Here is a 17,386-nt window from a genome sequence, read left to right as displayed (position 1 = left end):
TGGGCCAACAGGAACTTCAGGAAGTTCAACAAGTGCAAAGTCCTGCACCTGGGGAGGTACAGCCTCATACACAAATATATGCTGGGGGCCACTCAGATGGAAAGCAGCTTGGTAGAAAAGGACTTGGGGTCCTGCTGGACACTAGGTTGAACTTGAGCAAGCAGCATGCCCTTGCAGCAGAGAAGGCTGAGGATGTCCTCGGCTGCATTTGGCAAAGTACTGCCCACAGATCAAAGGAGTGGGTCCCCTCTACTCAGCACTGGTGAGGTCCAGTTCTGGGCTCCTCAGTGTAAGACAGACACAGACAAACTTGAGACAGTTCAAAGAAGGGCCACAAAGGTGATGGGCTAGAACATCTCTTGTGAGGAGGGGACAAGAGAGCTGCGACTCTTCATTAGAGAAGTCACAGTGGGACCTCATCAATGCCCATGATCACCCAAGGGGAGGGTGCAAAGAGGACAGAGCCAGTCTCTGATAAGAGACTCCCATGACAAGAGGCAGTGGGCACACACTGAGAGAGCTGCTGCAGAGCGAAATCTCCTACAGCATCACAGTACCACAGCCATGCTAACATTCCCAATGTATCAACATTCCTACTTATTCCAGTAGCCTAACTTTCAATATGAACTGTAATTGGTACTACTCCAATCTGTCCTGCTCTTTGACATGAAAGAAATGCTTCTGTCATGGGCACAACAGTGAAATGTATTTGGAAAGAGGGTTGCTGCCATCCCATCTCTCCCTGTGGTCAGTATTCCTTATGGTGCCATCTTTCTCCTCAGCTTTATCTTACTTTGAATACATATTTCTTCAGTGAAACATCAATGTGCACCAGATATGGTGCAAATAAACTTATGTAAAAGAATATTAATGGTTTGATGATACACTTTGGGGAGATAGCAGAATGATATTGCTGCAGGGTAGCAAACTATGGGCTCATGCAATTGATTTGGTAATTGTTTCATTTTTTAGAACTGGCTTTTAGTTCACCAGATTTGCATATAAAGAAGGACATGAAGTGCTCAAGACCAGGTTGAATGAGCAACCTGATCTCATGGGTGACATCCCCATGGAAGGGGGATTGAAAGTAAACGATCTTTAAGGTTTCTTCCAACCCAAACAACTCTATGATTCCCTGTTTCTATGAATCCTGGTAAGCTCACACAAATATGTCTCAGAGTGAAAGTAAAAGAGGCCTGAACACTTCCTGGGTTGACCTCTGCAATCCATGTGTTGCTGAGTACTGGGAAACTCTTTATTTAGAAGATAATCTGCCGGTGTTTAACACTAGGGAAAGTCCTCCTTGTCTTCAGTATTTCAGGTTGCTTTAAAATTATTTTGTATTTGTTCATGTTGATTACTATGTCTTAATTGTAAACAAAACTAGTATAATCTATTTTCATTTACTGGCCAACCATATAAATATCCTTTATAAAATAAGATTTTTAAAAGCCTTTCAATTCTTTTATTGTAGTTACATCACTTGTATAAAATATATCTGTTTGTACACATTATTTTTACAATGTCTTGGAGGAAGAGAAGTTTCTAGGTTAACATCTAGTTAATAGCTTTTCTTATTACAAATATTTGCAAAAAACGTTGCATTCTGGTGTTTACACTGAGAAATCAAAAAGACAACTAAAATTGCCACAGTCTTCCAACTTGCAGTATCATTTCTCAATGCTCTAAACTGATGCACAGATGTTTTTGAGGCATTTTTGCTTTAAGGCTGGAAGGACACAAGAAAATGTTAATTAGGGTTTATGAGGAAATGCTAAAAACATACATGAAGGTCAAATAATCCTTTTTTTTTAATCCCTTAAAAATCATTATCAGATAAAATAGCTATCTGATGAAAGACAGCAAATAGTCTTTGAATATGTAAAATTTTTTGTTATATTTACACAATAAGGTGTGTAGAGATATAGAGATACAAAGAGAAAATGTACTTACTGTGGGAGGTAACTCTTTTGACTCTTTCACAGACAAAACTTGCATTTTTCACAAACCAAGAATAGTATTCAACACAGTACCTGAAGATGTAGTTAAAGTTAGGAGAGTAGTAGCTTATCTTTCATTAAGGAGAGGGACTTTTCACAAGGTCATGTACTGACAGGACAAGAGGGAATGACCTTAAACTGAATGAGAGCAGGTTTAGATTGACATTAAACTAAATGAGAGCAGGTTTAGATTAGACATTGGGAAGAAATTCTTTACCAGAAGGGTGGTGAGGCACTGGCACAGGTTTTTCAGAGAAGTTGTGGATGTCCCATCCCTGTAAGTGTTCAAGGCCAGGCTAGACGAGGCTTTGAGTAACCTGGTCTATTGGAACATGTTCCCTGTCCATGTCAGGGGGATTGAAACTGGATGGTCTTTAAGGTCCTTTCCAACCTAAACCATTATATGATTCTATAAGCACAGTATACCATGCTGGTACTATTGAATATGGAAATAAAAAGCTAGAGTCCAGTCATCAGATATTTGGAAAAATGAAGCTGGGCTTTATTCACTTAGTCTGAATACAGGAAGCCAGATCAGCTACTGATCATTGCCCTGGTACCCATTCGGGTCTCAGCCAGTAGCCACAGACTCTCAAAAATAAGCATTAGTGATTGAAAATTGTCATTTGGAAAAAAACCTGATGGAGTATTTAAAGCAGAGAGGGAAAGAGAAACTAGTGCCAGGTTTTACCTCATGGCTTCCTTTCTGGAATATCTTCTCTGACCAACACAGAGGCACAGCTGAAAGAATCTACAGAGCTCCATCACACAGGGGTTGATCTTCTGCACTATAAGAGTGACAGGAGGGGAGGTCACACGAGGCTCTCTGAGGATTGCCTGTGGGCACCCTGGGGGAAAAAACACAGCTCTGAACTAGTCCAAATACTGATCCCAATAAACGTCTTGCAACACTTTATATGGGCTATGAGCTCCAGAACAATGCCTTCCCTACTCCAGCACTCTGAAAAGCAAGGGAAACCCCTGAAAACACCACCCTGAGGCTCTGAAAAGATAACCAGGGCCCAGGCTGTGAGAAGGCACATTTTGCATGATATGGGTGTCCCCTTCACATGCACCCATTGGGGTGGAAGAGCTGAACAAGCAGTGCAAAAGTGGCCGCTGTGTGATTGTCAACTATTTCTTCCATTTGTGTAACTAGCAGTAGGCTTTGGCCATGTGTGGATAAACTGACTTACCTGCTGAGTATAATCCCCTTAGACACTGTAATTGCATTTCCAGGTTCACATGTCTCCCACACTTTATAGCTTTGGGCCATCTTATGTTATGTGATAGCAGAGGTTATGGGGGTTAAATTTGGACTAATGAAGTTCTGTTGAAATAAGCTTGAGTCATCTAGTGCTGACAAGAAGTTTAATATAAAATGGCATTCTTGGGCAGGAGGAAAATAAAGGCTCTGCCAACCTGAAAGAGATTGCTACTAAACTATTTCTCTTCTGGTAGCGCTTGCTCAAAGTAGGAGGAGTCATGGAGGAGTAAGGGGCAGACACTGACAGCTCCCAAACTCACAGGCCCCTCTGAAAACCAGTTGTTTGTCAAAGGCACTACACAAATATCAGGTGTAATTAGCCAGGGAGCCCCATTTCTCTTAATCTCAGCTACTTTGTAAAAATGCAATTAGGCTTTGTCCACTTAATAGTATTTGACACACTTTGACATTTTTTCATTCATATCAATAAAAAATTAATGATTTCTTGCTACAGTAAATATACTTCATGTTAATAACCAAATATCAAAGCATGAGGCAATGAGGTTTCAATGTAAGTTGCCCCTGAAAAGTAATGTTACAGTTGATGTGAATGATCCAAATTTCCTAAAGGTTACTGTCCTGCGAATCTCAGCCTCTGCCGATGTGGGGACTCCCATCCTGCCAAACGGGTGCTAAATGCTTTACTCAAACTATTTTTTTTCCAGCAGAAATTCAGCTTTGTCTAACTGTACATTGAACAATGGTAATTTCAATTTTGAGTCATCTGTGTGGAAAAGAGAAGTCAAATAAAAAAGCTAAAAGCTAAGGAAATTGCTCTAGTTTTCATTTTTGACAACATCCTAATTTTAAATTAACACCGCATTTGCATAATACTCTATTTATTTAATGCTGAAATTCTTTTTCAATTCATGTAGTATTTAATTTCTTTTAGAATGCATAGTATACTCACATCATATAATTAAAATTAAAATTTTCAGTGATCCATAGTCATGTTTTATATTTCTTCTGTAATACATATCTATTGTGAAATGTATTTTTTGTATTCCATTCATAAACTCATACAGATTTGGATTGAAATAAAAAAAAAAATAATTAAAAGTAGGAATTATTTCAGAACTTTCTTTTCTAAGAATGCTCTTTCCTAAGAAATTGATTCAGTCAAAAGAGACCAGAAAAGGCAGGGACGAGAGCCCGCTGTGCAGAGCTTTGCTCCTGCATATTTGAAATTGCCACATACTGTCACAGGCAGAGAAGTGACCAACTCTTGAAGTAAACAGACAGTTCCTTTATTAACTCAATATCACACCCCTCTGACACTGAGATTAAATTTTGCTGCCAGTGAAAAGCAACGTTATGGTTACTGCAAATGATTCAGACCTAAAATATCCCTCCCTGCATGCTCTAATATGCACATTTGCATATTTTACAAGTTGGCACCAACTTTCGTGATGCAAGAAATGAATTACTGTAATAATGTCTCAGCACCCAGAACGATGCTGATGTCCTTCCTTTCTTTGTGATCCTACTGTTCGATTTATTTCCCCAAATTCATGATTGCTAGATGCAGGCAGGCAGCCTCTGCCATCATGGTTCTGATAGAGAGGCAATTGGTGACTCTCCATGCACTGATCTCACTGAAATCCATGTTTCCCAACCTTTTCAAAATGGGCTGTTCCCAGTCCTAGGTTCTCCAGAGTCTGTAGATTTACCCTTCTGACAGCAGGGGCACATGAACAAACTCTGGGCTGTGCACACCACAAGTCCAGTCACACACTCCAGCAACTTCCAAATGGCTGACTGCTGGTTAATCCTCAACTCAAATTCACTCAAAGCAAACAAGACACACAGACAACTTTGGTCTTTTGCAGAATCTTTGATGGATGAGAATTGTTGTAACATATTCTGCTCCCAGTAAGTTTAAGATCTAGTTCATCCTAAATTCTTCTCTTCACACTATCAAGAGTGTCAAGAAATCAAACTATATTCACATGTTATGGTACTGACTCATTTCCTTCATGCAACCAGTGTATGTCATGTGAGGTAAGAGGATACTCTGATATTTGGAGATCTTTAAATGAGAGAAAGATCATCAGTTTTCAGAATTCAGAAGCATTATCAGAGTTAAAAAGATGACCATGAAATCTGAAGTTATTTGGCTTCCTATCTCCATGGTTTGAAGGGTCTTTTACATTAAGAACTGCTCCTTGGCTCAGCACCAATGAGTCTTTTCCTTGGAAATGAGTCTCAGTTTATAGTATTTTTACTGCAGTGTTCTCAGGCCTCCTGGGCAATAGTTTCCTCCCCCTGTGACACTGCCTGTCTGCAGCAGTTGTATTTGTATGATCACTAGAGGATGTTGTCAAACTTTGGGGTTTATTGTCATCTTCTTAACTTGAAAATGCTACTTTATTCTGAAAACAGATGACCCACTGAGCAATATGCCCTTAAATACTTTCTTTTTTAATAGTATGGGGGGGGCAGGGGGGGGAAGGCAAGCAACCCAACATATGTTGATAGTTCAGATAACCAGCATAGGACTATGAAAAACCTGATCTATATCAGCAAAAGCTAAAACAATTAACAGCACAGGATCCTGGTCTTGGGTTGTTGCAATAGGCAAAACCAGCAAAACCAATGAAGAAGCAAATGACACCAAAATTGTAAGATACTATTGCTCACTGTGCAATTATTCCCAGTGACAGAAAAACTGAAGATTTGTGAAAGAATCTTTCTCTCTGTAGTGGTTTAAATCTTGTTTTCCCCCAGAGGCTAAAAAATGGTAAAACCCCAAGGGGTGGAAACCCCTGGAGGTTTTGAAGTCTTGTCCAATGGGCGCTCCTGCAAAATGTAAACATTCCACAACCAAACGGAAGAGATGAGTTGTAGTTTTGGTAGTAGGAGAAGTGGCCATGTTGTAGGAGCCACGAGGAGAGGGCAGGAGCCCTCTGGGGGGCCTCTGCCCCCCCCCCCCAGCCCCAGTTGGGGGCTACAGAGACTTGGAACAGTGTTAAACTGGACTAAGTGTCTGTAGTTAAGCTGGGGGATGTTTTTTTTTCCACTGTGAGTGAGCAGAAACAGAGAAGAAGAAGCGGCAGCATCCAGAGGTTATGGCTAAGAGCCAAGAGATAACTGAAGGGACAGTAAACAGCATGCAACCAAGGAAGACTCAGAGTTGCTCGAGCCGTGATAGAGAGCCGGCAGCAGAGAGAGAGTTTTTGGGGTAAGAACTGTACCAGACCCCCCAAACTCTTTTGAGACCCCTCTGAGAAAAAGAGGGAGATGGACTTCTGTTAAGGAGAAGAGTTTTGGACATGCAGTACCGGAGAGGGAGAGGAGCTGAGAGGCTCAGTCGTCCTGAGAGCTCAGCCAGGACGGTGCGGGAGGTTGGCCTTAGGGGCCCTCCTTTTCTGCAAGCTACGGAGAAGCTCACAGCCTCAGGCAGGGCACAGAGGCCCTGCAAGGAGCTTGAATCTCCTGGAGATACCAGACTGTCACAAAGCCCCCTGTGCTCGTGATATGACCGTGGTGGAACGACCTTGTCTGGGGTGACGTAGTCCATGGAGGAAGACTCCTTTGCCTGCGTCAAAAGGGGCTGAGGGAGCTTGGATACCTCCCTCACGAGTGCTGTCAGAAAGCCAGCCACAGCTGCTGCATGCATGACATGAGGAGAACCTGCTGCCTTAGAAGATACTCCTGCTTAGAGACTGGAAAGGATCTGTTCTTCTTCCCTCCTGGACTTTTATTTGGAGGGGAGAAGAGATCTGATCCATTGTAAATACTTATGTCATGGTGGAGATAGTTGTGATTTTGTGTATAATGTATTATGATATTTATTTGTACAGTCATTGTAATATATTCCCTTTCCCCCATTCTGAGTCTGGCATGTTTTGTCTGGCAAACCCATCTCATATTAGGTTGAAATGCGACGGGGGGGGGGGATGGAGCTAGGGAACTGGATTTTGGGGTATCTCAAACCATGACACTCTCTGAGTCACATATGTTTACCCCCCAAAAAACACCTTTACAGATAAGTAAAGCTACACTGGAATTCATCAACGAGCCAGGAGAAGTCAATAATCCAAATATGACTAGAAATTGTGAGATTAGCAGAGAATCCAGATCAGAGCTTGCATTTCAAGCCTCCAAATAATCCCAAAATGAAGATCCAAAGGTTGCCTATATGGAGCCAGGGAGCTGGTGACACCCCTGGTGCTCAGGGTCAGCTCCACTAGCAGAGAAGGACCACAAGGCTGCGGTTTCCCTTCATGCACAAACCTGCCTGGTGATGCTCAGTTTTCACCTCACCTCTCTTCTTTTGACAGGCAGCAATCTTCTCTTATTCAGGTTTATCAGGAAACCATACCAAAGACCCACAATTTCGTTTGACGATATAAGAATAGTGCAGTTTACTTTTTCCACATTTCCTGTTAATCCATCACAAACCATATAATCAGCATTTCTTTCTGCTCTTCTCACCTACCATCCTCCGGAGTCTTTATGTAAGTCTTTATTTGCTCATTCATATTACCAATTTTTCCTGGTTTTATTTCCTAGATGTTCAAATAGACCTTTGAAAAATATGTTTTGCCTGGTATTTTAGTTCTTTAGACTCCTCTGGTTTTATCTGTAATAGCAAATTCAAAGGACATTGAAGACCCCTGCAATTTAGTCCGATATATTCTTTGCTCTACACAGCATCCATGCTTTTCTGAGACAGTCACCACACAGAAACAGAAGCAAGTGAGAGACAGACTTCCAAAATTGCCTCCATCAGCCCTCACCACCCGGCCAGGCTCATATTCTCACTTATTTGAGGTAGCAGGAGAGTTAACTTCAGTGAGGAGGGACCAAGAACAGCCCCTTCCTCTTCCCTGAGCATCCCATGGGCTCAGAGCTCCATCACAACTCTAAGCAGCCAAACTGGAAGGACATAGTCCTAATGAAGGGAAAATTTGGAACTGAGCCACCCACTTTTTTTGGAAAACTGAGGACCATTACTTCTTTTCTAGTCTCAAGCTGAGCACAGGCACTGCCCCAGCATCTTGTACTACAGGAGCTTTCACACCAGCCAGACACACACACATGCTTAGCATCAAGAGTAGCTGCTGGACTCTCCCAGAGTTGAGACTGTCTTCCTGGCATTGAATCAGGTCCAGTTTTTCAAAGTATGTAGTTTCTTACAAAATACTTCTCTGTAAATATAGTTTTATTGTCCATATAGGTATAAGACTTGTAAATGGAGAGACTCATCATCTTACTCTAGCTCTTAATTTCTAACCTTTTGTTTAGGTGCTTAAAAAGAACTGAGCTGTCACAAAAACCTAGTTGATGATGATCTTTCTTTATCTGAGGAAGCAGTTTGCAGTATTGGAAATTCAGATTAATTCTGGAGATTTCATGTGGCATGAGTTGGCTTCATCTTTTTACTTGTAGCAATGAGATTTAAAGCATGATATTTTCTTTCAGAATGAATTTCAAGATTCTCCAATAACTAATTGATGCTAAAATTGGCACACAGAGTACCTGTCTTATATCTATCAGCACAGTACAATCTATGTTTTGAATGTGCAATTGTGTATGAAACAATTATGGAAACAGTCCCTTGGACATCTTGGGTGGTTTATATACATAAACTACCATAAGCAAATTAAACATGTATGTTGTGGCTGCATGGGAAAATTTGCATCTTGCATTACTTTCAAATATACTACTATTTTTGCTCCATGAGGTGCATCTACTTACTGGTAGCTGAGTAAAGTTTCAGTGTCACACCAGGTCTATAGGAAGGTGGCATAGACAGTACTGAGGAAGGCAAATCTGAGGGAAGGAAACAAATATAACTTCCTTTGACACCTTAAAACAAAAAGGAAGGTTGACTGAAGGAGTAACAGAAAAGAAAAAAAAAACCAAACATTGAAGTCATAGTTCACTAATAAACACTTACATAGACATTGATGAATAAATATATTATCACTCACTTATTCCTATATATTACTTTCTATTTAATAAATGTGCCAACTGACACACTTTGTTGCTATCCCAGCCCAGTCTTACCTGGCTCTGTTTGCATCTGTTTGCTGGTTTCTTGTAGAGACGCTGTCTGCATCCAAAACATGGGCATGTCAGCTATGGGAACAGAGAGACACGCTGCCTGTCATTCATATTTGTTATTTATCTGTCTACTGAGAAGAATTGCTGTGTATGAGACAGCTCAACAGCCAGAGGTCCTCACCCAGTACTGCCAGTGGTATATAAAAATGTCAAGATGAAGTAGGAAGGACAAAAGCTAAAGTTGACTAGAGCTTGAAAAGCCTGTGGGCTATGGAAGGGCAGGATTTAAAGAAGGTGTGTTTAGAGGAGACCAAGAGAAGCAGCTCTATATTGCTTTTCCACAGGTTTGCTCACCAAATTTGGAGCAAAATGTGAGGGAAGACCCAAGTGGCAGAAGCATCTATGAGGAGCAAGACTGAGTTTTTCTCTAAAGGATAAGAAACTACACATTGGTTGCCTATAGCTGATTTTAGCACTTCTGCAATAAAGTAATCAACTCACTAGTGACCCACAGTGGGTCTCCCTGAGGGGCCTCCTAACCTGCACCTCAGAGACATTTGGCCAAACCCCACAGCCAGTGGGGTGAAGCAGGTTCCAGTCCTCCTCCCTCTACTCACTGGGGCTGGACTGTGGGGCTGGGGATGTGACTGAGCTCCTCCCAGGAGTAGGAGGGGATCCAGCTGTGTCTTGTGATCTGGAAGCTTCCACATGGGGTGATGGAAACCACGATCCTTTTACTCCAGCTGTCTTTGGCCATGGTGGGAATCTTGTGCTGGGGACTTCCTCCCCTTTCTGGGCAAGAGGGATCCTGGTGGCTGGAGAAGAAAGAGAGACAGAGGGAGGGCACCAGCACACTGGGGACACTGGTGCCCCAAGGCAGCAGAGAGTGCAACACACTGAGGAACAAAGATATCTAAAATACACCCAGAAAATCCCATCTACTCCTTGAGTGCTTCTCTGCCAGGTGAGTGACCATGTTTCCATTTCATTTTAAGTATGAAAACACAGGGAGTGCCAATAATGTTTGAAATTTTAACTGAGAGCATTTTAATGTGCAAATTTTCACAAACAAAAAAGGAAACCAAAATGCTACTGCAAAGTGTTTTGTTTCTTTTCTTCACATAATTTATTTTTTTATTTCCTAAGCTGCTTCACTACAGAGGAAAGAGATAAAAGATCTCTGTGTGAAGGTTAGCAGGCAGGTACTGGAGGCAAATATTGCCGTTTGAGAACTGAAATGACACTCATGGCTAGAAGAGATGATAAAGGTTGGCATGTGGTTAAGGAAATTAAAAAAGTTTATAAAAAGACATCAGACTGACTATGGAAAATGTGGAAATTTTGCACCAGAGAGATGCAGCTGCAGTGACAAGGAGGTATGAAGTCAAGGTCTGAATTTCTATTGATTTCTACTATGTACGAGCAAGTGCAAAGCCTTGTTTTTTGGCTTCCAAAATGTGGCACACCAGCACTTTGCTATCTTGAAGTCCTGTGGCAAAGTTAAATCTACTGAAGTTATGCAATGCTCAGGTAAAAACAACTGACTGTCATATAAAGAGGAAGATAGAGATGAATACAGAAAAAAATTGCAATAAAAAAGAAGAGGAAACAATTTAAACAGTCTTGGTTTTTGGTTTGAAGCCAGCAACCGCTTTTTTTTTTTACTTCTCTGTCGCTTTACAAGACATATTTTTCTAATAAAATTACTTTTTACAATAGTTTTTCTATCCTCCAGCTAGTCAATGCATTACTGACCTCACCTCCTATTATTTCCAACAAACATTTATGTTACTCTGTAATTGTAGGTAACATCACAGTGCTGTGCAGCAAACATACATGATCACTTGTCAAGACATTAGTCAAGGATGGCACAAATTCAGTTCTGACAATATGTGCTCACTTTTGAGTGCCCACACATGTTCTGCTGATGGATCCAGGGTCTTGTTTGGCTCTTCCTGTAACTTCACGAAACTTGAGAAAATCGATTCTAAGTCTTTGAGGTATGAGAAGGCAGGGTTAGAGCACTCACCATCCGTCACATATTTTGTGATAAAAAAAAAAGAAATCAGGTTCTGGTATCATAGAAATAGCTGTTATCTTTTTTAATTAAAGGTTTGTTTGTTTTTTTCTTTTTTTGTCTTGTTTTCCAAAGTACCTGATTTTTTTATTTTTAGCAGGAGAGAAGGATCCTACAGCTTTCAGCACACATAACTTGCCACTGATTTCACTGTCTATCTGCCCACTTTAATCAAACCTTGAAAATGAGAGTCATGGGCAGCAGTGAGAGGTGAGCATCAGAAGTGCAGCTCAGCCTGGCAAAGCATCTTTGAGTGGAGGAACCATGCAGCACACTGACCATATTCCAGTCCTTTCTGAAGGTAACTAACTCACATGGGAGGTCATTTGTGCTGAGAGCTAAGGAAGATTAGAGCACTAGGGACCCTCCCCAGCCCAGTGCTGAATTCTGTAAAAGCTCTCATCCCAGCACGCTTCGTTTATTCCTCCACTAGAAGACCTTATAACAAATAATTTAAAAGTTTGTAAAATTTACTTATGATATGATTAGTATATTAAACATACAATAATATAAAATATAATTCTATTTTAATTATAGTGTAGTACATAATAATGTGTAAATATATTATTGCTTATGGAGCAATAATAAAAATATAAAATAACGTTTAAAGTATTTTTACACTATGAAGATGGAGTACTATTGCAAGTGCTACATGGATGTGGTTTTCACTGTTGTTACTGTTTCCTTTTATACCCCAGGATGTACTTACCCAGGTCAGATGATGTGTTACTGGAAAATGTGTAATTAATAACAGGAGACTTCTCTAATATTTCCCAAAAGTCAGACAGATTTTTCCCTGCAAATAGAAATGCTTACAAATATCAAGAAAGGCTTTTTTTTTTCTAGTATGTCATCACTGAGAATAAACAGGGCAATATTTTTGGGTGGAATGGTTTTAACTTTTACCTGTCTGCCCTGTCATCACACAGATATAGATGCAATCTGAGTCATTGCTCTGACGTACTGAAAGGCAAAAAAATGTAAAAGAGATCATTGTTACCACTTTTCATTATATGACATTATCTTAAACAGTTGAGAAAACAAACAAAATATGGTATGTGGTTATGGCAGCTGGTCAAATATTTTCCTTCTTATCTGATTTTTGACAAAACCTCAAACCAGCATCAAATCCACATGTTTAAGATTTTCAGGGAAAATGTTTCTATCTAATAAAAATTCTAAATTACAAGTATTTTTATATGGAAAAAAATTATTCAGATAATATAGCTCATAATTATTCTTGGGAATCATAATTGCCCCAAATATGAGTATTTAATAATGATTCTCAAAAATACCAGGTTTTAGTAATTATTGACCAAACATTCAAACAAAACATAGCTGCTCATAGAAACATGTGTCTCTATATTACATACACACACATTATATACATATCTTGTTCCATACTTTGCAAAACAATTGTTACTGAGTAAGAGCAATAGGCTTTTATCTGCATTTCTATGCTTGTTTCCAGGCCAGAAGTAAATGAGACAAATAAGATAATGAAAATGTTAAAAAGAAATTCAAACCTGAGAGAATAGAAGTGGATTTAAAAATTTCTGTGAGATAACTGGTGGAGTTTCCAATGATATCAACAAGTAAAGCTGTAAAATCTAGAAAACAAATATAGAAAATTTACTGTTGAAGCACATAGTCCATCATGTATGCCGAGTCAAAAATTCACTTTTACACATGATGATATTTTGGATATATGCTCATATATGACAAAGTTTAAAATGTTTTAAAGTTCCCAGTGTTTTTCCTGGATGGGACTGGACTCAAGAAGCTGGGAGAATATTCTGCAGAAATATATTTCAAAGGTGATATCCAAAATAACAACAATGTGCTTAAAAGTAAATTTGAATGGAATTTATCTGTTCAAGAGAACATTTTAAAGTAATACTTGACGTGGTTTGCTTAAATATAGAAGGAGATCTAGAGCCTGCAGGCTTTGCTTGCTCTAACTGACTATCTACCGTGTAGGATCTCCCAAGAGGCATCAGACTGTCTCCTCAGACATACAGATGATGTTGTCAGCCTGAAAAATGGCTGCTGGTGCTGTAGTGGTACCTTTTAGCAGTAACAGGTCAGTGTTCTCACTTAGGGAGTGATGGACATGAGCCTTGTGTTGAGCCCTTTTACTACTTTGGAGAATGCTCTAATCACCAAGATATTCTGGATTTGAGGGAGAAAGATTGAAGTTTCTCTGTTATTGTCCAAGGCAGAGTGGGTCATTATGCAGTAAGGCTCGTGAGATATGTGGGTCCAGAAAAAGCCATGAAAGCTACTGTGGCTCATAGATGGGGTCACCACATGCAGCATAGAGGGTTTGGGTTCTGGTCCCAAGCTGCTGAGCTACTCTTGATACCTTACATTAACCAGTCATAGAATCCAAATGCTCAGATGCATCCTGAAATTATCAGGGTGTGTGAATGAGGATTATAGGTGAAGGGTTTGCCCAAAAGCATTTCACACTCAATCAAACTGCTGTATAAAATTGGTCCTTGCTTTTCACTTCTCTTGGGCTCTTTGAAGTTACTGGAGTCCATCGGCACAGAGAAGCCCTTGTTTATCTCCTGTGGGTTATCTCAGGAGAGCAAAGTGGCCAAGGTGATGTATCATACATTGGTGGTTGTCTCTCCTGTGCTGCAGTTTGTATTCCGAGGAGGAAAGGGAGGTCTTTTCGCCAGGCAAACCACTCCAGCCGCTTGACTGATGGCTCCATCCCAGACTGGCTGGCTGGATGCAGCCACCTGAGACCTGGCTCACTGACTCAGAGCAGCCATTCATCATGAGTTATGGCTGTTGATCTCAGTGTGGTGATGCTACTCATAAGGATGCAGTCTGCAGAATTCAGGCTACAGCCTTCAGCTCCAAAGGAAGTAATTCAGCTTAAACACATGCAATTGCCAACCTCCCTTGTGTGCCCACCTGTCAAGTCATTTGTCACATTGTTCAGACAGTAGCAGTAGTGCATAGGGAACTTGCCAGGGTCAACATTTTTTGCATTAGAGACTGTAGGGAGAGAGAGAAAAAATGAGTATCTTGTTGCACATGCTATGAGAGAGAAACCACCCCTGAGCAGAACAAAACACCAGACACTCACTGTTATAAATGGTGACTGACACTTTGTGGAAGGCGAATGAGCTGTAAGACGTGACACTCAACAAAGAGAACAGTTTTTTGGTACCTGTAGAAACACATGCCCATGCCATTAGCAGTTGGAACAAATTATGAGAACAGCATGTTTTGACTCTGCTAATTTAGTGTCCAAAGGATTCCTGAGGTGCTGATATGATACAGCTGCCTGACACTCAGTTTCTTCTCATTTCCACTGAGAAAAGGATCAGTTGTATTACTTCTTTCTTTTTTTTCTTTTTTTTTTTAGTTGAAACTTACACTGGATTATAAAGCACTTTCTAAAGGCATCCCATAAGTAATTATGTTATAAACCCACACTAATTTCTTAGTTCTTTGGGTCAGACAGCCACCTGCATTATAAGTGTGTGAGGCTAATGTGCTCCTAGAAGCAATTTTGGAGGCAGACAGCACATGTTTACAGCTTCTCCTGCTAATGCTGTTAGTGCTTTATCTCCGGCACTGCTGGGCTGACAGGCTGTGACCTCCCCAGCTGTGTCCCGTTACCTCTGAGCGCAGAGCTCAGCATCCCATTCACCAACTCCGTGAGGTTAATAGCAGCCAGGTCCAGGGACTTTGCCGGCAGCTCTGAAAAAAAAGGGGTGCATAAAGGTGTGAGGAAACGGCTGCTCATCTCCTGCTTATGTACGGTAGAAATCTTCAGGAATGGGAGAACCAAAATGAGCAGATTATGTACCAGAGCACACCAAAAAACCACTGATGAAAAAATAAAGTTCCAGGAGTGCAGAGAGGAGTCTGAAAAATAGCAAGATAAAGCAGCAGTGCATGGTGGCCCAAAATTCAGGTCTGTCAGCTCTGCCCTTGAGCATTCCCTTGAGCATTCCCTGGCGTGCTGGTGCCCCCTCCTGCTGGGCGATGGGTGTTTGTTGCCAACAGGGCACTAGATCTCCCTTTGCGGGTTAGAAACAGCAGAGCAACTGCCCAGGAAATATTCCCCCTACCCCAACCCTACATAAAAATACAGATTTTTTTTTCAGCTGCCTCAGTGGCTCTACTGCTACAACAGAATAATTTTACCGCAGCCAAATCACACTTTTTGTTTTATCATCCTTTCTTTTTGTCAATGTCGCTTATTTGCTTTTACCAAGTCAAAATTTCTGAAGATGTTCTCTTACTTCCCTCACACAAAGTCACGCCAAAGCAGAGCAGGCTGGTGTCTGTGTGAGAGGAGGAGGGTCTGTGTGTGCATGACAGAGAGAGGAAAAGCAGAACAGGGTGGAAAATGAAGCACAGAAAGCTGAGATGAGAACAAAATCAAATTTGTGGAGAAATACAATTTTCCAGTGACATCACTGTTGTTTATAACCAATTTGAAGCCAAGCTGCACCCTAGGGTTAAAATCAGTGGTTGTCCACAGCACTGAAGAGAGGAAAGGAAAAACAAAAGTAAATGAAGAACAGGGAAGGAGAGAAAGGAAAAAGAGAAAGCAGATTAGATTTTGGAAGGACAGTGGTCAACCTGGCCCAGGACTCGGGTAAACCCTGGATTGGGTGAGGTGCCTTTACAGCAGGGGTGGGTTTGGGCTCACAAACTCTGAAGGAGAAGGGCCCATCTGCTGCCGCCGCCTCCATGCCCAGCACAACATCTCCCACTCCCATTAACACCCTGACACTGTGTCTCTTGACGTGCTACTTGTTACCTGCAGTAGCCAACACTGCCACTTGCTTCTCCTTCTTATTTTCTCTTCTTATGCACGAAGCTGAAAAGTGAAGAAAAAGACTGAGGAACAGTTGAGACACCACACAACTCTCTGTTGAGCTCTCTGCTCTTGCTTATTAGAGCTCAGAAGCTGATGGACATCAACACTGCAGAGCAGGCCAGCAAGAATCCATTCATCAAGTACCTGAGAATAAGGATGTACTAAAGGACTTGCCAGGTCCTTCAGCTGCCAGCTAAGGAAAGAAAACAGATTTAATGTCTGAGCTTGACCCTCAAGAATCAAAAGGAAAATATAGTAGTAAACATTTGTAGAGATCTTCACTAGGCTTCCACACAACATTTGCTGCAAGGTACACAGTAAAATAAGGCCATATCTAAACCAATATTGCCAGCCTGTGAGCATGTCTGTTATTCAGAGCCATCATGAAATTGAGAACTGTTCTCAAGAGCCACTGTGTTGCAAGAGGAATGAGCTGGAGCTGGGCTCAGGAGATTGGACTGGCTTTCTTGAATTCGCTCAGTGACCAACCAAGGTGCAGAGCAGTGATTTAGACATCACAGAACAGGTTGAAAACAGGTGTTTGGGGTTTAAGTTCCCTATCCCACCAGTGGAGAGATGAATGCTGCCAAAGAGTAATGTAGAAGGATCTTCAAATGTTAGCTAGCAAATGCTGAACTTCCATGTCCCTCTGAAGCTTCAGCTTCTCAATCCATCCAGGCTTCCCTTTATACACACACACACACACACACACACACACACATGTGTGTGTGTAAAGGAGAAATCTATGGTCCAGGGCTTGTAAATTGTAACTCTTCAGTATTAATCAGATCTATTAACAACTCTCACTTAGTAAGACCTAAATTTGGACTGAAAATCTAAGTGTTAGGAGCTTTTTTAACCCTTCTCTCTCTTTTCTTACAAGCCTTTTGACCCCAGATTATTGGCATGGGATCCAAGAACAGACATAATCTGTTCTGCCCTGCTGCATGGGACCAGCCGTGGAGCTCCAGCCCATCAGCCTTGCCTACACAGGGTGAAAGAACCAAGCCTGCCACAGATGTGGGAATGGATCTGTGGGACCAGTTGGAAAAGAGACACCTGGATTATTCCATGGGAAACACCAAACCATCATCCTTACCTGTGCTGAAAACCAGAAAAAGACACAGAAATCCTAGGCTCATCTTCACTGCCACATGCCAGCAGAACCACTGCAT

At 41.2% G+C, this 17,386-nt stretch overlaps 1 protein-coding gene across 1 annotated transcript; it reads right to left on the bottom strand.

Moving 5' to 3' along the window:
* Window positions 1-1,510: 1,510 nt before the first annotated feature.
* On the bottom strand, window positions 1,511-17,386 carry HHLA1 (HERV-H LTR-associating 1). The gene is made up of 15 exons (XM_027645739.1): window positions 17,311-17,386; window positions 16,152-16,211; window positions 14,999-15,079; window positions 14,460-14,543; window positions 14,285-14,368; window positions 12,883-12,966; window positions 12,263-12,319; window positions 12,066-12,152; window positions 11,180-11,272; window positions 9,897-10,094; window positions 9,283-9,375; window positions 8,971-9,045; window positions 2,692-2,848; window positions 1,954-2,033; window positions 1,511-1,729 (listed from the first exon to the last, which is right to left on the bottom strand). Exons 1-15 carry the CDS (start codon window positions 17,384-17,386, stop codon window positions 1,686-1,688), a joined length of 1,353 nt encoding a protein of 450 aa, XP_027501540.1. The 3' UTR covers window positions 1,511-1,685.

This window comes from Corapipo altera, unplaced genomic scaffold (assembly GCF_003945725.1).
Source record: "Corapipo altera isolate COAL_440 unplaced genomic scaffold, ASM394572v1 51, whole genome shotgun sequence".
Classification (NCBI taxonomy): domain Eukaryota; kingdom Metazoa; phylum Chordata; class Aves; order Passeriformes; family Pipridae; genus Corapipo; species Corapipo altera.
This window is presented reverse-complemented; position numbering and strand designations above follow the sequence as displayed.

Coding starts and splice junctions, on each gene's coding strand:
- HHLA1 (XM_027645739.1), bottom strand. CDS start 17,386: ATGCAGTGGTTCTGCTGGCATGTGGCAGTGAAGATGAGCCTAGGATTT. Junction 10,095..11,179: donor ACATGTGTGGGCACTCAAAA/GTGAGCACATAT, acceptor TTTCTTCTCCAG/CCACCAGGATCCCTCTTGCC. Junction 1,730..1,953: donor CAAAAGAGTTACCTCCCACA/GTAAGTACATTT, acceptor GTGTCCTTCCAG/CCTTAAAGCAAAAATGCCTC.